We start from the raw sequence: 23,802 nt of genomic DNA on the forward strand, positions 1-23,802 counted from the left end.
ATAATAATCTTGATACATAAATCATAATGTTCTATAATTAGAACACTATGTATAAGCTCCAATAATAGGTATATGATACATAACAGATACAATGTTGACTACTTTATTATGTATCAAATTATGACATTTATCTTTTTGACTCTTATATTTCAATTTTTATGATACATTGTGCAGTGCATTGCGTGATTTATGGATTTGATATTTAATTTTACGTTTCTTTTCCTTTTTAAGCGCAGCAAAAAAGATTTTGTTCCCTTTTTTAGCGCAACAAAAGGATTCTTCTTGTATCAGAATTAGTGTATCTGGATGGTGACTTATGTATCTGGATGGAGAATTAATGTATCTGGATGGTGACTTATGTATCCGGAAGGTACAAATTTTAAGGGATTATTATAATTAGAAAAATAGTAGGAATATGATGTAATTTATTCTTTACACTATATGATTTATGTAAGTTATATTAAAAATAATGAGTATATTACTTTTGTTAATTGACATACAAGATATTATAAAGAAAAATCATTTTCATTTTATGTTATAATAACTTTCAAATACTTAATTTTATCTAATTTTATCGATTGCAATAGTCATTCGAAAACATTTAAAAAATTAAAATTAAACCATACATCAAAAATAAAACACATGAGACAATTTTGTGATATATAGAAAGAAAAAAAAAAGTAATGTCACTCACCCACCACCCCTCACCACCTAATTTTGTAGTTGATGCTCTTTGGTTAAAGATTTGATAAGCATGATGTCATTATAGTATTAGCATAAGCACGCGTAGAAGAAGTAATCAATTAGGGGATTGAATAAACTAAACTAGTTTTGATTTGCTTACTTATCCGTTTAATTACGCAATGATGATTGACACACATCTATCTTAGTTCCAATCTTATCTTACACACTAAGCCAAAAGAACCATAGTTGAAAAGCTAAGTGCATTTTTGTTCTTTTGATTAGGACTCCCACTTCCTATATGAGCCATTTGTTTTATACTCCTTCCGTTTAAAAAAAAAAGATATTTTTTCTATCTAGTTTGTTTTTAAAAAAAATAACTCAAATCTTTTCTAGTAACATTTTAATTTCAGTTTTCCGTATGTCATGTTTAACACCACAAGATTAAAGAACATTTTGATACATTTTTCATAATTTTAATTTAGGACCACAAAATTGAAAAATCTTCTTTATTTTCTTAAACTTCCTGCCAAGCCAAACTATGTCATTCTTTTTTAAAAGAAAAAGAGTATTATACAACACTCTTTTTTAAATTTAAAAACAGGTTTAAGACACTTCTGTAAATCTTTCAAGTACAATACAAGTTTTAGATAAATTTTAAGATTGAAAAGTTGATTTTTGACTACTTTTTTATAATAATAATAATATACTCAATGTAATTTTTTAAAGTAGGGTTTGAAGAGGATAAAATGCATATAAATTTTATTTTTATGGTAGAAGTAGAGACTATTTTTTTGATAGATTCTCAAAATAGTCCAAAATAATCTAGAAAGGGTCAATTTGATTAATTTTCAAAGTTAAATTAGATAACATTAATATGATATTTTAAACAAAAAATTTAGATATTCAAAAATTATATGAAAAATATTATAAATTACATTTTTTTTGCATATCAATATGATGAAAATACAATATTAATCAAAGTTTTTATAGTTTAACTCTAAAAAAGAAAATTATAACAATTAGAAGTAAACGGAGAGAGTAACTTTCTACTCTAATTTGTATCCTCCACAATATTTTATCTAAAATCATACCCTTGTATGTTAGAATGACTTATATCTTATCTAATCACACGTCTCCGAGTACTTCTTTTATCTATTTTATCTCTCGAGATTCATAGTCAACCTCTCACACCTTCACAATAAGACATTAAAACATATCCTCCTCCATATATCCAAAATCATCTCAATCTCGCTTTCGCATTTTCCCCTTTATGAAAAGCTCATATGATTACGTGAAAAAGAAACAGGGAGAAGAGCAGAGAGACGTTAGTGGAAGAGGAACTGAAAGGGAAAGGCGGGCGACCTTTGCTGACCCTTCAAGTCTCTCCCTCCCTGCATGTCCCCTTTTCCATTTTTTTAACTGTTTTACACTTGACGCTTCTCTCTCTCCAACTCCACCGGTGATACAACTTTCCGGTACCGGAATTTCAACAAACTTCCCTAATATTTCTCTATCACAAATTTTGAAAATAGACCCACAAACACTGCTGCTTACTAGCTTCAGTTTATGTTTTTTAACTCTTATTTTCAAGATTCTTCCTTTACTCTTACTATTGAGCTTTTTCATACTTGGGTTTTTCTAAAGACTTCATTTTTAGCTTAAAAAAAAACTTTTTTGGGTTTTGCGTATGAAGTGTTAAGAGGAAGAATATGCTGTATTAGGGCTTGATTAGAAGTAAGGGGTTTAGGAATGGAGTCGAAGATTTGCATGAATGGACTGTGTGGAGCAACTTCTTTAATTGAGTGGAAAAAAGGGTGGCCTTTGCGATCTGGTGAATTTGCCACCCTCTGTGATAAGTGCGGGTAATTCAATTCAGATCTCTTCCTTTATACTGAATTACTATATGTTTGTAAATTCAGTTTTGTTGATTTTTATATTTCTAGAAACTGTTTTGTCTATTACTCGCTCTGTTTGGTCGTTTTATATGATAAATTACCATTTACGATGTCAAACAGTGATTTTTAGATATTTTTATTGTTAAAATGTTGTGACTTTGTGTAGATTTTGAATTTGTTGATTTTATTCGAGAAAAGATTAAGGAACCAATGTCCTACTAATTGAGATGGAATATCAGATGGTTTGAAATTTTTTTACTGAGCTGGTTATTCTTTTTGAAATGGAAGGAGTATGTAGAATCTGAACAGTTTCTGTGTTTATGTTAAGGTTATTGTGTTAGTGAATACTGTAGCAGCTCAGAGAATTATCCTTTTTGTTTTGCTGAAAGATATTCGCTAAATCATGTTCTTTTTTCTGACTGTTATTTAATTCGACAAAACAATTACTTTACCTTTTCAAATTAGAGATTGCATATTCAATTTGAGAGAATTAATTATATTGGGATAATATGCACCAAGTAATGGTTGCTCAAACTGACTTTAGTTCTGGAAAGATTAAGAATCCTGCAAGATCAAAATGTAGGAAAGATAATCCCTCTACTTTCTGTTTCACTTGTTGTCTTTTAGGAAGTCGGTGCAGATTAACCTTCTTGCCTTCTTTTAAGGATTTGCATTATCTGTGGTTCTTGCTGTGACATAGTGAGGTTTTTTTGGCCGAGATCAGTAGCATGGGCTTGTGATCTAAGTGAGGCGGTTGAAGTGATGGGGAAAAAAATAGTGAGGGGATAACTTTTTTTTTCTTTCCAGAATTGTCTATTTGGTTCCATGTTAAGTTACTGTGGAGCAACTTTGTCTTTTTTTGCTCTTTTGGCCTTTATATGAAATAGAGATTGCATGCAGTGATTTAAACTTACAGTAAATAATTCAGTGCTGATGGAATGAAACTATTTTATTATTAATATTTTGTATTTTTTTTCCTTATGTTTCTTTTTGTTTGTTTGTTTTACTTCTTCTGTTATTTTTCTGTTTGTCTTGTGTTTCTTGGTCAGGATAGATGACTGGTAGTTAAATTCATGATAAACTTGTATATTTTGCAATCTACCTCCTGCATTGTCCAAAGGAAAAATATTCACTTTAACTTTGGTATAAAATGTAGCTAACAGAAGTTTCACCATAAACTGAAAACTAAAAAACTGATGCAGAGTCTTAGGGCATCCAGTTTGAGAAATTATAACCGGAGAACACTTCGGGTGTGTGAGGGATAAAAATAAATAGTGATGAGATAAAAATTTTGTCTTGTTTGGTTGCCATGTTTGGGATAACTTATCCCATCATTTATACCATAGTTATGGGATAAGTTATCCCATATACATGGTGGGATAAGTTATCCCAGGATTAGTTATCCTGGAATAACTTGTTCCCAACCAAACGACCCCGAAATAGACACATTTGAATAAAAATTATTGATGCCAAAGCAATTCCTGGTATAGTTGATGTGAGCACTAGCTATTATTAATAAAATAATTAAAAATATTCAATGGTGGTAACCAATTAGAATTGAAGACCACATGGTTGTACAGTCGTACCACTGACTCAGGAGCCTACCTGTCCATTAATGAGTAAGATTCTCTTCAGTATTGAGTGGCGAAATCACAAACCACAGCCATTGGTGGGTCGAATGGAAACTTCTGAGCCCTTTTTTCTTAAAAAAGTTAAGATGGTTCGAGAACCAACTTGCGCTAGGATATGTTAACTAATCCATCAGCACATATATCACATAGGTCTCGGTAATTCTGACCATCATGGCTTAGGCAGACTGCAGATGGGATGGATTGACCTAGTGCACCTACTGGGGAGCAAGCTTTGATTCCTAAGGTTTTCAGTCTAACTCTTCGATTGGTAGGCCTCCCCCTTGTCAGCCTTCTATAGTGTTCACTCTTTTCTTGCGCAATTCATGCAGGCACTGGGTTACTATAGTTTCGTGGCTTAATTTGTACATTCTATTCTTGTTAATACGAGACCAGTTTTTCTTCCCAAATGTCAACCCACTTAGAGTAGATGACCATCATTTAGCAATCTCTGGATGCCTTTCTCTGAGTGTACTGAGTTATCTCAAATGCAATGGTAGACTATCTCTTACGCCTAAAAGGTCTATTGACCAAGTTCTCTTTGCTTGAATGGTTGAGAGTATAGCATTTAACAAAATAGTCCTTCATGCTGATGAACGCCAGAATCATACTAACTAAATACTTAGAAATAAGTACGTTGAAAGTAATTGAATTTGGAAATTTGGAGGAATAAAAGAATTTACCTTAAAGTTTTAATACAAAATTCTGGCAAGCCAAATACTGTCAAATTGGTGAAAGGGTAGATTTCTCAACATTATACTTAGAAATATTGGTGTCTGCTAAAAGTGGGATGAATTTAAACACGTATTAATTGCCTCAAGTTAGGTGTAGGACTTCTCATCAATTATTTTTATGAAGGGTTAATATATCTCGTAAAATGAAATATATATATAGGTCTACAATTTGTCATGTGAAGTTTGTATTTACCATCTTGTGAGTTGTGACCTAACTTCACTCAGATTTTCCTGAGAATAAGATCACTAACTCTCAATGTCATAACATGGGATTTGGATTTACTCCAGGACTGCTTATGAACAACTACTCTTCTGTGATTTATTCCACTCGGAGGACACTGGTTGGAGGGAGTGTTTTTCATGTGGCAAGGTTAGCTCCAGAATAGTATTTCTGTTTCATAGTACAATCTAATTCTCTGCAGAGCCACTTACCTTTTAAACTAACTTTGGTATTCGCAGCGTCTTCATTGCGGATGTATTGCTTCTAGCTCTTTGCTAGAGCTGCTCGATAGCGGGGGCATTAATTGTATCAGCTGTGTGAGGAGCTGTCAGCAACATGCTGTGAGATAAATTTTATGCATTCATGTGAACTTTTGTACTGTGACACACAAATGAATTGTAATTACTGAAGTTGGCTTGCTAGCTCTCCTTGGATTGTAATTTAACTATTTAAGTAGTAGTCCATAAAACATTTGAATAACATAGTAAACTCTAATAACTCGTGGACATTGCTCCTATTGATTGTATCCAAAAAAATCACATCTAAGGAAAAAACCCAGCAAATTGCACTCGTGCTTGCCATCTGTTTATCTGTTCTATTTCCTGATTGTTCTCTAACATTGTTCTGGAGTAGGATGCCCTATTTCTATTTGTAATGTAGTTAAGCAAGTCTAGTTTTTAATAAGCAAGTATTTTTTTCATTGAAAGTGACAGATTGAAGTTGCTAGACTTGACATTGTTTCTTAGGGTTTTCGCTATTAGAAATTTAGGAACTATAATTGCATCCTGCATCATGTTCTTCCATTTTCCTGCAGACCCCAAATCATGAGAAGCCCAAAGCTTTTGGAACTTCGATCTCAAACAGTGTTGGTGAAACAGCTTCCACTTCTCTGGGCAGTCAGATAAATGGTTCAGAACCAAATAAAAGAGAGGGTTCTGACAGTATTGATCCAGCACTTCTGCTTCTACACCAGAATGACAACACCAATAGGCCTATAGGCCAAATAAAAATGGAAGAAACCTTCCATCCTGCAGGAGAATCTGGAAGCACTTTTTCATCAAATTTGTGTCAGGCTTCGGCGGAGTCCTCTAAAAATGCCAAACTGGATTCATATAACGGATACAAAGGAGTTATAGAGATTCATGGATCAACGGTGCAAACAAATTTAAGCATAGCTCTGTCTGCACCTTCACCGAACTCAAAGCTCTTTCCTACTACATTGGATGAGGGGGACCTGAACAAGACAATTTCTTCCTTGCAGCAAGGGTCTAGATCTCGAAATCTATTGCCCAAACCCCCAAAATCTACCTCTGCTTTGGGACCGGAGACGAATGCTGGCATAATTTCACAGATTCGTGTTGCCAGACCACCGGTTGAAGGTCGGATTAAGAATCAGCTGCTTCCACGCTATTGGCCAAGGATAACAGACCAGGAGTTGCAGCAAATATCTGGAGAGTATCCATCATGAGTTCTTAAATTAGATTCATTGTTGTTGACCTATTTCATACATGATTTCCTTGACAATGTCTTTTCAAGCTCAAATTCCACCATCATACCATTATTTGAGAAGGTCCTGAGTGCAAGTGATGCAGGTCGAATTGGCCGTTTGGTGCTTCCTAAAGCGTGTGCTGAAGTAAGCATTTGTTTCCAACTTTCGCATTTGTTTCATCCTCCTCATTTTTACACATTCCTCTCTACCGACTTTTTTGCCCACCAAAGTAGAGGCCTAGTCTTCCTTTACCTTTGTCCTCGTGGTGACCAGCAATTTATTTAAATTTAACTATTTTTATTGTTCAGGCATATTTCCCACCAATTTCTCAACCAGAAGGCCTTCCTCTGCGGATTCAAGATGTGAAGGGCAAAGAATGGGTATTCCAGTTCAGATTTTGGCCAAACAACAACAGCAGGATGTATGTTCTCGAGGGTGTGACCCCTTGCATACAATCTATGCAATTACAAGCCGGAGATACAGGTAATGAAGTTTCATCCTTTTGTAGTGAGCCATAAAGCCTGTTATATTCGGATTACCTTGTTAACGTTAAGCAGTAATCATTTTCCTAGGCTTGATAAGATTGCCTTTTTATTCATGAGATGAGATCTCCTGTTCATGACATTCTAAGATTCACCTTATGATTAAGACATTTTAGTTCTTTTACAAGTAGGGGTAGCAAATGGGTTGAGTCAATAAATAGGTCATTACCCAAGTCCCAACCTGCCCAATATTAACTTGGACTAAGATGGGATAAATAGTGGGTCATAAGCCCCCCTCCCCAAAATAAAATAAAAGAACTTGACCCATCTTTTTTTCTTTCCAATAAATAAGTTTACATTCTAGTAAGAAACAGTTTTTGTAGTAAGTTCCGTTATTCTGACATGTTTGATATTTTTAGCTTACATTCTTAAACTTGAATTATGTCTTTCTCCATTCCTGTGGGTTATGGTAGACATCTATACGGTTATGTTTGGTCAGCTTGTCTAAGACAGGTTAAGTTGGGCATAGCTCAAATTAGTTCATCAGTGAAATATCTGAGTCCAAAGCCAAAAGGGTAAGAAAATTTGTCAAAAATTCTAAAAGGGCAACAAAATTAATTATAGAACCAAAAGGGCAACTTTTTGACGACATTTAAATCAGGGCAGCCGCCGCAAGGCACGGAATTCCATGCGCCTTGCAAGGCGCAGCCGTCATAAGCTTTGCAGCGGTTTTTTTTCTTTTTTAAATAATTTTTGTTCAGTTGATATAAATTGATTATTTTTTAAAAGTATACTATTGGGCTTAATTTTAGGATATTCGTAAATCCTTTTAATTATAGATAGAGTTTAGATATATTATAAAAATAATTAATTTCCAAATTCAACATTTAAATAATTCTATAAAAAAAATTTAAAAGATTTTTATTATTATTATTATTATTCAAATAAAATTAAAAATATGATAACTTCCCACAAAAAAATAAGGAATCACACACCGTATTAAAGTGAATGAAAATAATTAAAAAATATATATATTAAAATCACAAACAAATAAAATTTGAAAAAAAAATAATTAAAAAACTATATATATAAAAATGACAAACAAAGAAAATTTGAAAAAAAAATTGAATTGTAACAAGGCGCAGGGCCCACGCACCTTGCATTTCATTCTGTAAATTCCCCGTGAAACTTATACAGTGTTGAATCAAATCTACACTTTTACTGTGTTGAATCAAATCACGGTAAAAGTTTCACGTGGTAATGTTTCAACAAAAATTAAAAAAAATAATTCAATTAATAGTATAAAATTATTAGATAAAGTGATAAAAAAAATTATTTTCTTCATAATTTATTCATATTAAAGTGAATAAAAATAATTTTAAAAAATATATATTAAAATCATAAACAAATAAAATTTGAAAAAAATAATAATTAAATATATATATATATATAAATGACAAACAATTAAAATTTGAAAAAAATAATAATTAAAAAACTACATATGTAAAAATGACGAAAAAATAAAAAAATGCATGCATTTGATAAGTGGTCCTTGATGTGCAAAATTTTCTTGATTCATCTATATATCAAAATGAAATCATTATCAGTACTATAACTTAAAAATGAAATAATTAATTAAAAATATAAATGATAAAAAGTTTACCATTAAATTACCGTATATTGTCTTGATTCTTCAAAAGTTTGAAAATTTTGATAACTTTAACAACTTTCGTAACTTCGCTTGAGAATAAGAATTTGAATGAAATTATTATAACTTTGAAGTGATATATATATATATATATATATATATATATAGGAGTAGGATGATTTTCAGGTGTAACCATATATTCACACTTGTCAAATGCATGCCTTGACATGACTACACCACTTATCAAATGCATGCATTTTTTGTTTTTCAAGAAAAACCGCCACAAGGCGCTGAATTCTGTGCATCTTGCAAAGTGCATGGCGGCTGAGCCTTACAAGGCTCATGACGGCTGCGCCTTGCAAGGCGCATGGAATTCCGCGCCTTGCGGCGGCTGCCCTGATTTAAACGTTGTCAAGTTCTCCGTCAGAAAGTTGCCCTTTTGAAAATTTTGACAAACTTTCTTACCCTTTTGGCTCCGGACTCTGAAATATCTCATGCCCAACCTGATAAGTTTTGGGCAGGTTTTAAATAATTGGGACAATTTTGCTACCCCTAGTTCTTTGCTTTAACTCAACATTGAAACAATGATGCTGGCAGGTCAATACTCATTACCCACCTCTATTTGAGATAAAGGGGGTCAGGTTAGACATAGTATCTATGAGATTTGAATTTTTGACACTCTCCAAATACATGCTTTTGCCCATCACTCTTTGTTAAAGCCAGTCAGCTATTCTGGAATTAGAATGACAGTAATAGGGCCAATACTTCTTTCACTTTTCCAAGTTTAGATTTTATTAGCTATAAAACAACAATGAGTTAATTGTTAACTACTGTACCTTCCAAGTTGATTTGACAGGATGATCCTCAATTATATTTACTTGTAACAACCAACTATTTTCCAATTCATACATTATCAGAGGGAGGATAGTCACATTGAGTACTTATAGTATTAACATAGATAGTAAATTTGCTCCTCTAGTATGGTTCGTAACAGGTTTGAATATAAGAAAGTTATGCCAGGAAGCGAATAGAGTGAAGCAGCAAATATCGTTTGGAATATCTTTTTCCTATCTTCTAGGTATCTAATATGAAAGAATTTAGTTTTCTTTTAGGTTTTTACTGAAATTGTCTGGTGTACTGGCTCAATGATTCAATATATTTATAAGAGTCCTTCAACTACTAACAAAAAATATTTTTGTATTCCCAAATCAAGATAACAAAACAGAACATGAGTTTCACCTGTGTAGTTTTGCTGATTTCTGTGTTCATATTCTTGCATTGATCTTGCTCATGAGTTAGTCCAGCTCCTGATAAGCTCCACATGCTCAAGAAATGGATAGAAAGCGGGAGAAACACATGTTTTTCTCTAGTGAATGAATTCCAAAATTTTCGTGTTGTGAAGAGTCCCACATCGGCAATGGAAAGGGTATTTAGACTCTTTAAATGATCTTGGGCAATCCTCACCTCTTGAGCTAGCTTTTGGGGTTGAGTTAGGCGCAAGGCCCATTTCTTTAATACCTGTCATTTTATGTTTTTGTTCCTTGTTCGTTTTTGTGCTCTCTATTCAGACTTAGGATTCTGCTACTCATTTCTCATCCTATAAGAACATTTCATTGCAGTAACTTTCAGCCGCATGGATCCAGAAGGAAAGCTTTTAATGGGGTTTCGTAAAGCATCAACTGTTAATTCAACTCAGGTAACTATTCCACATAGGGGTTTCATCTGAGCTCACTTTAGTGGCTTATGGGATATAATATTGATTATATTGCCTAAACAGGAAAATCGTCTGTCAGCCATACCCAAGAGTGTTTTCTCTACTGAACCCACCTCCTTCTCAGCAATGCCTGAGAATCTACCTTTAATGAGTGGTTACTCTGGCCTTCTTCAGTCATTTAAAGGAAGCAGGGAGTCTTCTGTGAATTTGTCCTCGAAGCATTTCAATAGTGGTGATTTTAGCTGGTACTTAACCGAGAAGAACGGAGGCAGGAATGCAGATGGTGCCTTCTCCCCTTCAATGCCTGTTTCAGAGCGTAAAAGAAGTCGTAATATTGGGTCAAAAAGTAAGAGACTGCTCATTGATGCCCATGATGCTTTGGAGTTGAAGCTTTCATGGGAGGAGTTACAGGATATGCTCCGACCACCACTGAGTGTCCAGCCAACCACTGTCACCATTGAGGACCAAGAATTTGAAGAATACGAAGTATGTAGCTTTATCTTTGAAATAATTTGTGCTGCTCATACTTTATGGTTGAACTAGATGAATTTGACATTATCTTAATCGACGAGAATTGCTATTAAGATTTAATCAGTCCGCTAAAAAACTCTGGCTTTGGTTTGTAACTTTGTTCTTCAAAATGCAGCAACCACCTGTTCTTGGGAAGAGGAGTATATACACTGTCCGCTTATCTGGGTAAGAAAGAATATCTTATCAGAATGTATTCCACTACTCCAACGTGTTGCTTAAAAAATTGTGAAAAAGGACATCAGCAATAAAAGACCGTCATAAGTTACCTTTTCTGAATATTTTTCACTAACTAGGAGTCCATGGCCTATGTTGCTTAGATTCCAAAACAGCTGCCACAACCGTGTCGAATCCTCCAAAAAAGCTTAACTTTTGGACGATATAAGATGCACCCGGCGACCTAGTTATATGGCTGATAGGAAACAATATTATGTTAACGGAAAAGGGTCAAAATTGCCCCTGAACTATGAGATATAGACCACTTATACCCTCCGTTACATTTTAGGATCAAAAATGCCCCTACCGTTATTCTAAGAGACCACAATTACCCTTGGGACTTAACAGAAGTGATTTGGCAAGCCACATGGCACTAATTCTGCCACATAGGCTTGCCAACTAGGATACCCACTAAATTTTTTGACCCAATTAATAATTCAATCCTAACCCATTTTTGTTGGATCAACCCACAAAAATATAAAAATCTTTTGCTTCCCCTGCTTATTTACAACTTCATCAGTTAGCTATTACTTTGATTTATTCCCTGCTTTTTCATAACTTCATCAATGTACATATATGTTTGCCTTCATACACTTTGGGACGTTTACAACTCCTTAAAGAAGCAGCAAATTAGTGTACCTTCTCCTCGTCAATTTTGGCGCAACATATAATATTGGGTTTGAAACAGAACATGTGGACTGCAGATGGAACGGTCAGTTCAACCTCATAGCTACAACCCAAGCTTGAGGTATAAAGACGACCATGAGATTTCGCTTTAGCTTTGAAATCAATCCCGATGATCTTGAGAAAGCAACGAAATTTAGCTTTGATTGGGACTAACGTTATCGATCAACTGAAACGAAAGGTAAGCTATTTCACCTTCATAAACTTGAATCAAGACACCCGACTGATTGTCAGAGTAGGTCGAAAACACCTGCTCTTTCTTAGTTGAAATCGTGGTGTATCAAGTTATCAGAGTAGTGTCCATTCTGCTATATTTAAGATCGTCTAAGTCCAATATTAGATGAACAATATAAAGAGTAGTACTGCATCAATTGAGTAATAGAATATTGAAGGCCAAAAGATCATCAAAAGCAAAGAGCGCAAAAAAAACTCTAAGGTTCAGTAGCTACAATATCTTCATCACCCAACAACTCCAACTGTTAACTCGTTGTCCATAAGATCAGATCAATTTCAGTCACTGACTTCGGCGGCTAAAGAATTCTCCAGGAGAGCAACACTAAAAAAAAACATAAAAGTATTCATACCATAACAACAACTTAACTGCAGCAAGCAAATTGCTAATCACCTGTCAAATTTCAAAAATTGGCCAAACAACAATACTATAATTCAAACCATAACAGTTAACACCTTAGCTAACCCAAAACAGACCAAGAACCTGAAACAAAAACTGGCCAAACAAATATTCATTCAAAACAAAGCTTCGGTTCAAAATAAAACATAAGCAATTGTGTATTGTTTACATCCATAACATAACAACAAAATAAAATAGTAATGCCACTGTTTGCACTTGCCAGATCATACAAAAACCAACATTTCGGTATCTCAAAAAAAAAATTTAACAGAAGCTGACATATACTTAATACTTCCAACTACCAAGAGTCTAAATTTGGGATCTTCCATTTGCTTTCTTGGTCTTCAACTTCCCCACCATCTTCTCTCTTGCCCTTTCCAACTGATTACTAGTCATAGCTTCTTTTCCTTTCCATGTGACTTTAGTGGGTGAGTAAGGCAAATCTGTAGGCTCACTCATTCCTCTATGATCACCTCTGAAAGTGATCACTCTATTGGCAGATCTTGTTTGTTGGTTCTGCCTCATCTTAAGCCTTGTTAACTCTTCAAAAATTATACGAGGCCTTAAAACAGGATCACTTTCAAGTTCTATAGTAGGACCAAAAAGGTTCATATTGTCTCTGTCTTGGTGCAAATATGTCACTTTCAAATCCTTCTTGAGTTAGTTGAGGGGCTGAACTATTGACATCAAAAACTTCTTCATCTTGTTCTACTTCTTTAGTCCTGCCCCTCTTCCTCTTAAGACTTGAAATGCTGCCTTCCTCACTAGACTAAAATATTTTTAAATAAGTCATTAAATTAGTTCATATGAACATTATATAGCTAACTTTTAAATTAAAAAATTGTTACCTTGCAAGACCTTGCATTGTGAGCTTGTGAACCACACTTGCTACATGTCATCTTAGTTCCTTTTCTTGAGTGAGACCACTCTCCAGCTCTTTTGATTGCTGCATTTTTTTCTCTATCTCTTTTAAATTTTGGCCTTCCAACAGTTTTCACAAGATCAGGTGGGTCCATGGCATGTTCTGGCAATACTTGCCAGAATTGTTCACCTCTCATAGGCAACAACTTGGCCCCGTATGTTTTAAGATAGGCTTCTTTAGTGTACCACCAACTTATTTCATCTCGAGGCTCAATATTTTTGTAGCGCAATGCCTTGATGGCATGAGGGCATGGGATGCCAGTCAACTGCCAAGACCTAAAATGAAAAGCAATAATTAGTTCGTGTGAATATTACATAATCACAGTTACATAATAGTCTCAATTAATATATTTACCTGCAACTGCACTTCTTCTCCACAATATTCACTATGTGCCTATCTTCACCCTCAGACACTTCAAACCCAAGGTCCCCATTAAACTCAAGCTTGCATAAGTTGGCAATCTTACTGTAGGCAATGAACAATTCCATACACTTTGGACTGTGTTTGTAATAAATGTTCCATGTTTCTGCCTCTTTTTCCTTCTTTCTCAACCTGTTCATTATTTTGACTCTAATCTCTTCAAGCATCTTCAAGATAGGCTTACCTCTAGGTACCAAGATCCAAGAGTTAAAGGATTCAGTGAAATTATTATCTACCATCTGATTTTTGCACACAGTATCAAAATATGTTCTGCACCATTTTTGTGGTGGAAACTTGACCAAATCTTTAGCAACTTCCTCTGATAATGCACCAAGAGCATTCAATTGGTCCTTAAAATCTTCTTCATAAGTACACCAAGCAGCCCACCACATAAGTTTCTTCATCTCTCCGGTCCTAAATCTCTTCATCCAATTGGCCTCAACATGTCTTACACAATATCTATAAATAATTAGAAGTTCATGTTAGTTAGCAAAACCAAGATAGCACTTAAAAGCATCTTAATAGTACCTATGGTTTGATAATGGAAGGACATTTTCCACTGCATTCAGTAATCCCTGTACATGTCAAACCAATTAGTACTTATAAAAAACTGTATATTATTAGGTTACATAAACACAAATTACTACTTACCTTCTGCATGTCAGACATAAATGTGATGCTATCACCATTCTTCAGATTCAATGACTTCTCCAACAACTGTAAGAACCATGTCCATGTCGTAGTGGTCTCCTTATCCACTACAGCCCACGCCAATGGATAGAAAGAGTTATCGCAGTCTTGTGCCATAGCCACCAGTAATTGCCCCTTGCATTGGCCCTTTAAAAAGGTCCCATCAAGTCCTATGAATGGTCTTAATCCTTCTTTCCATCCAACCTTCATTGAATTAAAGCAAATGTACATTCTGAGAAATTTTCTTTTTCCTTGTACCATTGCATCTTTTGATAAGTTGATCACCACATCACTACCGGGATTAGTCATTCTAATCTCATTTGCATACGCCTCCAATCTATTGTATTCATCCAAAAAAACTGCCTTGCATTTTTTGAAGGGCCATTCTCTTGGCCCTTTTCAACTTTGAATCATTAGTATTTAAGTTGAAATTATCCATCAAGTCTTGTTTCATATCCTTCAGTGCATACTTGGGATTATTCTGAACTTTGCTTTTGAAATAATGGGATAAAGTGTTTGTGGTAGCTCTAGGATTGTGTAATGCCTCTTCACAGTTGTGTTCTTGCTTTAAAGTCTTAAGTTTATATCCTGGACCTTTACCATCAAGTGAAACAAGAATTGCAAATGGACAGCCCTCTATGCATCTGTATCTTAATCTTTTTCGGTCACTTTTTGCAACTTTCAAAGGTTTTTTAGTCGCCAGGGCATATAAATTACAAGTTTTCCTAGCGTCATCTAAGTTCTTAAAGGTCATATTAAGAAACAGGTCTTTGTAATGACTTAGATTAGCATTGACTTCCTTGTTTTTTTGCATCTTAATGAGCTCTAATTCATCAAAGTCATACTCACCATCTGAAGTAGGATCAACCAAACCATCATCACTTTCTGACTCGGCGTCAGTCCCATACTCACACTGAACATGATAGGTTTCACTATGATTGATAATGTTGGGGGCAAAAACAATTTCTTCATTATCATCAACAGCAAATACATGAACTACCCTAAAGGCTTCAGTTAGTAACTCCTGAAGTATCCTAATTCCATCAGAATCTTGAACCAAAAACAAATTTTCAGAAGGTCCTTTCACAAGTACTTGTTTAACTAATACAAAACCCAAGTTATTTTCAAACACCTCTTTTATGTCAATCAAATTTAGGTGATTGGAATTAAAGGCCCTCAAAGAATGAACATACCTCTCATCATATAGTAGGTGAGGTTTTAAAGTCCATTTACCTCCATGGTGAAATAACAGATCAACATTCATATCTTCCATATTGAATTTTCTGCAAAAAAAATAGCAAAACATAAATATATAGGACCCCACATTAATAAACTAAGCACATATAAATAAGAAAAAAGCTTCTAACAAGAATAAAGTGACTTTTATAACATATAAAAACAAAGCAAGTGACTTAGCAGTAAAAAAACACCAAAAAGAGGGATTAAACAATACTTAGATTGGGACCACACATTCAGATTCGAGAATAAAAATCTTAAATTATTTGAAAGTAGCCTAAATATGTGTCAATACCAACATAAAAACAGCAAGAAGGGACCTCAAAACAAGATAAAAGACAAACAAGACTTTAACTCCTCCCGACAGATCAAATCCCAACACATGTAAAATTGAAGGAAAAGTAGTATTTTATCTCAAATATGAAGAATCATCAGAATATACATCAATATATACTAAAATATTGGCAAACCAATTTTGCATATAAACCCTAACTTCAAAATACAACTATGAAAAATATTTAAAATCCTACTGCAAGTAAACAAAAAATCAGTTACATACTGAAATAGAAGAGAATTTACCTTCTAGATCGAGATTCCAGAAGAAAAGATTCTTCAAGTGAAATATGTTCTTCAAAAAATTCTCCTTGGTGAATTCAATAATGAAATGGAATGAGGTGAAAAATATGACGTTTCCCTCCTAAATTTAGTGGGTGGGTCTAATAAAAATGGGTTAGGGTTGAATTATTAATTGGGTCAAAAATTTTAGTGGGTATCCTAGTTGGCAAGCCTATGTGGCGGAATTAGTGCCATGTGGCTTGCCAAATCACTTCTGTTAAGTCCCAAGGGTAATTGTGGTCTCTTAGAATAACGGTAGGGGCATTTTTTATCCTAAAATGTAACGGAGGGTATAAGTGGTCTATATCTCATAGTTCAGGGGCAATTTTGACCCTTTTCCGAATAATATTTGACAAAAATTTGTATGAATTATAGAAGGAATGTTAATAACTGGTTTGGTCAGCATGAAACCGTGAAGAATGTCCCTAAAATTTGTAAATTCTAACTGATTCTGCTGCTACAAGAATAGCTTTCCGCTTTCCCAAAAGTTTGGTCCTAAGACATAGCTCTCTGTACAGTGGCTGTTTCCTCCGAGAGACTCCTTTCTTCTGTCATATTCCAACTGTCTTTTCTTTTATTCAGTCATTAATTTTGGAAGCTGATAGTTCTAGTGGTGATGTCTCTTTCCTTGGCATTCTTTGACCTGTTTATTTCTCCAATGGTTAAGAAAACAGAAAAGAGAGAGTAGATGACAAAATAATGGGAAGATATTGAAGCGGGCATAGACACAGAATGCTGCTTTAAATTTGGCACCGAATAGGATGACATCACCAATTCACCATTGAAGTTTGAACTATAGACTGTAATTTGTTCCACATATTCAACTGCAACAAATACTCTTACAAAACATATATTTTCTTTTCTAAAGATTCTTTTTCATGTCCATCATTGACATTTGATAATCCCTAGACTGCTCAAATTGGAAGTTTTACTGGTATATCACTGATCCCAGGGAGCAGGAGCAGTGGGCTCAATGTGATAATTGCTTTAAGTGGAGAAAGTTGCCAGCTGATTATCTTCTACCTCCTCAGTGGACATGTCAGGACAACATTTCAGATCATAGCAGGTCAGGACTTGGCAATTCAAGGAATTTTTCTCAACAGCACTTATGTGACTTAAAATTACACTAATCATGCTCATGTTCTCAGGTCCTCTTGTTCCATCCCAGACGATTTAACACCCAGAGAGCTTGAAAATCTTCTCAAAATGGACAAGGGTGAAGTAACTTGTTGCTTTAGTTTCAGTGTATATTTCGGTCATGCACCAGCTGGTTCTTATATGATAACGTCCTAAAATTCACGAACTCTTGATTTAATATACTTATGTAATGCCTTCATTATTTGTAAGCCTGTAGTTGTGCTAAACTAAATGTCTTTTACCAGTCACATAATTAACATGTAGCCAGTTGTGCACATATGATATGAAAATATAGGACGAATTACCTCCCATCCGTTCTAGCTACAATGTTGCATGCCTGACAGTCATTCCACTTGCAGTCATTTTAACTGTATGCTTGGTTTGGTTGGGGACACTTTTTTAGTTTTACAAAAATACTATGGTTCTTAGTTTTGTTGGCGTTGTTGTACAGATTTCAAGAAACAAAGAAGTGCAGCAGGCCAAAGGATAACACAGGCCTATGGTTCTTCTGATTTAGATTCTCAAGCAAATGGGATAAGCATTGCTGGTGACCTAAGAGAGCCTGGTCCCGCATCAGTTGCAACAACAACTAAACACCCAAGGCATCGACCTGGATGTTCTTGCATTGTGTGCATCCAGCCTCCCAGTGGGAAGGGCAAACATAATCCGACATGTACTTGCAATGTCTGCATGACAGTGAAACGTCGTTTCAAGACACTTATGATGCGCAAAAAGAAGCGTCAATCAGAACGTGAAGCGGAACTTGGCCAGAGGAATCAGCTTATGTGGAGTTCCAAGGAAGAGACTGAAGTGGACAGCTTCTCTAGACAAGTGAAACCAGAAGTTGATCCATCAGACAAAGAAAGATCTGGAAGCGAGACACTGGCGAGGGGCCATAGCAGCAATCAATTGCAGAAGCTTCCTGAAATAAGTAAGTCGCAATTAGACTTAAACTGTCACCCAAATCGTGAAGATACAGGTTCATCTCATAATAGCATGATGTCTCTTCTTCAGCAAGCATGTCTGCCGCTAGAGACATATCTGAGGCAGAATGGTCTAACAAGCTTAGTTTCTGAGCAACAAGGGAGCTCAGGGTCCCAAGGGTTTCCCCAAGACACCAGAGAGAGTGACCTACGCGTCCAAGAGGATCTGTGCCTTGCTTCTACTGCTCAAGAGCAAGAAAAGGATGTTGCTAAGGAAAACTCTGAACCAGATCAAAGTGGAAAAGACCAATGATGAAACATGAAATCCTTTTGCTTGCAATTGCTCCTTTCTATTTTTTTTCTTGATGGACTAACAATACAGGAGATTTCCACTACCTTGTTGATATCTTGTAGTTATTAGGAGTGTGTCAAGCAATTGGATGTTAAAATATTTGTATTTATAGGTTGTACTACGTGTCCTGAAAAATATATTTAGATGCTTTCCCTCATGAGTAACAACTTTTAAATGTCATATAATTTGCAAAAGCCCATTATGTATTTGCTTGAGATGCTTTTGATGGGATAGACACTTATGGTGGACAAAGGAGTTGAAAAGAAAGTCACTAGTATGTATATAAAAAATTGAAATTGTTTCAACAAATTCTTTGCTCTTGATGAAATTTAAAGGGAACCCCACCCCCTCAATTAGTTTTGTATTTTTTGTTAAAAATTTGTTTTTGGTTTTATGTATTTTTGCCAAGTGATCCATAGATTTGATGAAAGTGTAGCAGCTGATATGAAATGGAGGAAGAAAAAGAATCTGCACTTGGAAGATAGCAGCCAGCTGATAATAAACATTTGACAACTTAATCATCTACATCAAATGCTAAGATTACTTCAAACTATTGCTTAAAGAAGCTTAAAATGTCTGGAAAACAGTGTATAAATCAAGTGCACGCAGCTTGTACTAATGCAAATATATGTGAGATTTTGTAGCTGACACATTTCAACCTAGTATTTCATTCACCATTAGATTACAAAACTTTCCAGGTAATATGGAATACTGAAATTTACTTCTCTATCAAAAGAGTAAGGTTGCATCACCCTCACTACTAAAACCATATTTCTCACCAAGCCAAAGTTCCCAAAATACAACATTTCTTGATACACTAAAAAAAGAATACTTGTACACATATACATCATTACAAAATAGAATTTTCTTTCTTCTTTATCATCCCTTTCCTTTCTCTTTTTATTGCTTTCCAGCAATCTGGGGATTGTTTTTTCGTCTTGGAAGGGGCTGGAGGTTGACAAATAACATATTAAAGAAAATCTACATCTGCCCACACATCTTGATTCACAGAACACTAATCAAACGAAAGGACAAACCTTATCTACAAAATGTTATTTCCCATGTCTTCTTCCTTGAGGAATGGGAAGAGCTGGAAAACCACATCTTTATCCTTCATATATTTTCATGTAATCACTTGTCAAAGGAGAGGGCTAGAAGTAACCAATTAAAGAATAAACAATCAAAATCCTTCAACACTAGACCTGCGAAAAGATGAAGTTGATGACCTTCGGCTTTCCAGTCTATCAAGGTCCTCCAAAGAGAAAGAGTAGGAACATGTTAATGAAGGACGAGCCGAGGGTTGAGTAGCAACCTTTGAGGGAGAAGCCGATGTTCGGGTGAGTGGTAAGGAAGGGGAGAAACTCAACCTTGGCACAGGAGTGATGATTCCATTCATGCTTGGAGACTTTGACATGTGTTTACCACCAACTACCGCTGGTTCTTGCAGAGGAAACCGTGAAGGGCACTTCATCACTTGTACGGTTTTGAGTTGGTCCAGGATAGTTCTCATGGTGGGCCTTTCAGATGGATCCTTTTGCAAGCATCTTTGGGCAATATCAGCCACTGTCCTGGCTGCTTTTGCGGGAAACCGTCCTTTAAGCTGAGGATCCATGATAAGCGATAATCTACCATCATCAGCAAGGAAAGGCCTAGTCCACTTGACTAAATTCCTCTCTTCCTTTGAATACCGGCCATCGAGATTCTTCCGGCCAGTGAGCAGTTCTAGAAGAACAATCCCAAAACTCCAAACATTGCTCTTAGGAGTTATCAACCCTCTCTCCAGTGTCTCCTGTGAGAGATTTGCCAGGGCCTGAACAAATGGACTTACTTTATTAATTAAAATCTCCCAAGAAGTTAGAAAGTGCAAATAATGTAACCACAACTCATAATTAGACTCTAGAGTAATTAGCAAGCAAAATGCTTCTCAACAAACAGTAATCTATGATGCATGACATCTCTTCTCTTAAGAGCCACATCCTCTGAAATTATGGGTTACAATTTCTATCACGACATGCTCCAAAACTAAGACTCTATTTACATACATCTTAACTACATGCCAGACAGAACTTGCTGATGATCAAACTATACAATACAGCCATCTCGTCTGGTCCTCCCAAAACATAGGGTAAATATTTAAATTTTATGACCAACATTTCCCCAAGATAAAATAAATGCCGAGTGACTGCAACAGTAAATAAGAGAACTTACGATTGAATTGCAAGATATCTCTGTCTCTTGTATATTCGTAATGCATCCATACCCCGAGAGCTTAGCACTAAAATCCTTGTCGATTTGTATATTTCCGGTTGAAAAATCTTGGAACATTGCCTGTTCGTGGATATAAGAAATTCAGCAAAAAATGACTATCATAGGCCAAGTCTCGACATGAACAACTACGAACTTCCATTATAGAACACAAAGATGACACCAAAAAACTACAAGTTTGCATGGCGGGAAAAAAGGCAACACAGCTCAGGCTACATATAGCAGATAATAATGTTGATACCTGAAAAGGTCCCTCCTCATGTAGAAATGTAAGACCTTGTGCAGCACATAAGGCAATTTTGGTTCTCGCATTCCAATCTATAGAGGGGCCATCTGCTCTTCCGAACAAAAGTCGGTCTAAGCTTCCATGGAAAAGCCTCTCAAAAACCAACATCCTGTGCTCAGAACCTTCGCGTGCATGAAAACCAATCAGTTTACAAAGTGAAGAATGTTGCAAAGAAGCCAGGGTGTTCACCTCGTTGACAAATTCCTTCAGACCCTGAAAAAGCCGAAAAGATGGTGAGATTGGTTTCTAAATATCATGGACTTGTTAAAACCTCATAAACCACAAAGTTGATGCAGGCTTGTCATGCAAATTCCTGATTTAGACAATATCCATTCTTTATTACTGCATAACAGAAAGGGTAACAAGTACAGAGAAACAGTCCTGCTAAATCTAGCCAAATATGAACCCTGCCAAGCCTAGACACAAAACTAGAATGGCATTACAATATTACTGCATCATCAGAAATAGGACAGATAAGAGAGGGACTAATCAGCAGATGACACACAGCGAGGATAATATAAAGTCAAAACATGCCAATGCAATTGAACATTACCTGTGAAGAAGGGTGAAGGCGAGTTATAGTGGCTTCAAGCTTCTTTGCACCAGAGGCATCATCCCCAAAAGAAGCTCTGTAGATGACAGAAGAAAGACCTTCTGACACACAACGTTCTGGAGAGAAATGGTGGCATGCAGCAGAAATTTCATCAAAAGCAAAGTTCCGAAGCATTCCGGTAGAAGGCAACGTAGGAGGCAGCACAGGAGGCAGTGGCAATGGTCCAGAGGCATTGAGAGGGCTACTTGTATTCCCCACTTTGAAGCTTTTCGTAGTCCTGAGAGCAGCGGCATTCTGAGGTGATGGAAGTGGTAGAGGCTGAGGAACTGATGACCTGTATTCCTTTATTGATCCAGCACGACTAGTCAGCTCTTCATGTTCCTCACATTCATTCGATGCTAGAGCATCTTGATCTGCTGTGTCTAGACTTGATGGGGCGGATAGAGTTCGTGCCCTACTCGTTGTTACTCCATTGTTTGACTGCACAGGTTTCACTCTTGTTCTAAAACTTGGTGGTGCTGACTGCAATGATCTTGTTTGTCTCTGGGGTTCAGGCAGTGCAGTAGGTGACTGCTCCTGAGGGTTCACACGTTTGATGTGGATGCTATGCTCGGATTTTTTCTTCTTACTCTTTGAAACCGTGAAACATCCCATCTTGATGTCTAAATAATCCGGCCTTATCAGGTTTATATCGTCCTGCCAAATCAATAGTAAGACATAAACACATGACAACCATTCTGAAACACTTTACAACCTAAAGTACTGAGCAACATGGGTTTATCAGGGAATCAAATCACTAACATTATATAAGATCACAGAGTAAAATCAATCATTGGCGAAGTTGCAATCAAGAAATTATACCAACACTTGGCTTCACCAACCAAGCTAGTTTGGGAACCTAAGATATTGAATGATTTCCTACTATTGCTTAAAACAGAATTTGAATTACTTCGGTTCCACTTTCCAAATCGACCTAAAACATAGGCAATTTGCAATTGCAATGCTGCCATCAACTTATATTCCTGTAAGTACTTCAAATGATTAAAACTACAGCATTTCGACAAGAGACTCAAACCCAAGACCTCCTTATCACATGACAACAACTTTACCCGTTAAACCAAGTGATTTTTAGACCCTGAGGCAGATAGGTTAGATGTTAAAGCAATCAATCAATATCATCAATAAAGAATCAGAAATCAATCAAGTTTCTTGTTTGCTAAAGATAGGTTCAACTCAACAAGAGGATCAATGAAAACAATTCAAATGTTTTGGTACATTTCCATAAAAAGTGATGTCATCAATAATTGTCAATATATGCCTTCATAGTTCAATCAATTTATAAGTTCTTGAATTTTCAAAGCTCAAAATACACAAAAGTTTCTCTAAATTGGACACTAACTTCAAGAAAGGCAATTTTTCAAGAATCACTAATAAATGAATGTGGGACTGATAAAACCATTCTAATCTAAACTACCAACAACAATAGATTCCCTTAACAAGACCCCAAATCCAAAAATTTCAGCTGAACAAAAGTAAGATCAAGAAAAGCTAAAAAACCAACCTGGGACACTTTTTTTGAGCTCAAAGTTTGGATCTTTACTGATTTCTTGGGATTTAAAAACAACCCAGATAATGAATTTTCAATCAAATCTGTTGAATGAATGGGTAAATTTTGGGTGAGGAAAGAAACCCTAACAAGAAGTTGTAGAAATGTAAATGTGGAAAGGCAAAAAGATGAGACTTTTAAGAGTAAAAAGGCAAAAGAAAGTAGGAAAAAGAAGACTGGAGTTTGTTGGTTGTGGGGTAAAGAGGGGGGGGGGGGGGGGGTTGAGGGGGTTTGATAGGAAAAA

The 23,802-nt window shown here is 35.7% G+C and overlaps 2 protein-coding genes across 3 annotated transcripts; one reads left to right on the forward strand and one right to left on the reverse strand.

The window, feature by feature from the left end:
- Positions 1–1,870: 1,870 nt before the first annotated feature.
- On the forward strand, positions 1,871–19,079 carry LOC102595071 (B3 domain-containing transcription repressor VAL2). Of its 2 annotated transcripts, XM_006362290.2 has the most exons (13): positions 1,871–2,546; positions 5,230–5,311; positions 5,401–5,502; positions 5,976–6,616; positions 6,698–6,794; positions 6,959–7,133; positions 10,400–10,476; positions 10,558–10,980; positions 11,141–11,190; positions 17,389–17,502; positions 17,585–17,652; positions 18,025–18,504; positions 18,588–19,033. In XM_006362290.2, the coding sequence occupies exons 1-13, from the start codon at positions 2,434–2,436 to the stop codon at positions 18,647–18,649; spliced, it is 2,484 nt and encodes an 827-aa protein (XP_006362352.1). In that variant the 5' UTR covers positions 1,871–2,433; the 3' UTR covers positions 18,650–19,033. The 2 variants fall into 2 exon arrangements, with proteins under 2 accessions (XP_006362352.1, XP_006362351.1); XM_006362289.2 differs by having other exon boundaries at positions 18,025–19,079.
- Positions 19,080–19,464: 385 nt separating this feature from the next.
- LOC102595616 (probable serine/threonine-protein kinase NAK) lies at positions 19,465–23,740 on the reverse strand. Its single transcript, XM_006362291.2, has 5 exons — positions 23,514–23,740; positions 21,953–22,648; positions 21,355–21,612; positions 21,057–21,176; positions 19,465–20,658 (listed from the first exon to the last, which is right to left on the reverse strand). Exons 2-5 carry the CDS (start codon positions 22,604–22,606, stop codon positions 20,029–20,031), a joined length of 1,662 nt encoding a protein of 553 aa, XP_006362353.1. The 5' UTR covers positions 22,607–22,648; positions 23,514–23,740; the 3' UTR covers positions 19,465–20,028.
- Positions 23,741–23,802: the final 62 nt, after the last annotated feature.

The sequence above is a fragment of the Solanum tuberosum genome, unplaced genomic scaffold (genome assembly GCF_000226075.1).
Source record: "Solanum tuberosum cultivar DM 1-3 516 R44 unplaced genomic scaffold, SolTub_3.0 scf00385, whole genome shotgun sequence".
Taxonomy (NCBI): domain Eukaryota; kingdom Viridiplantae; phylum Streptophyta; class Magnoliopsida; order Solanales; family Solanaceae; genus Solanum; species Solanum tuberosum.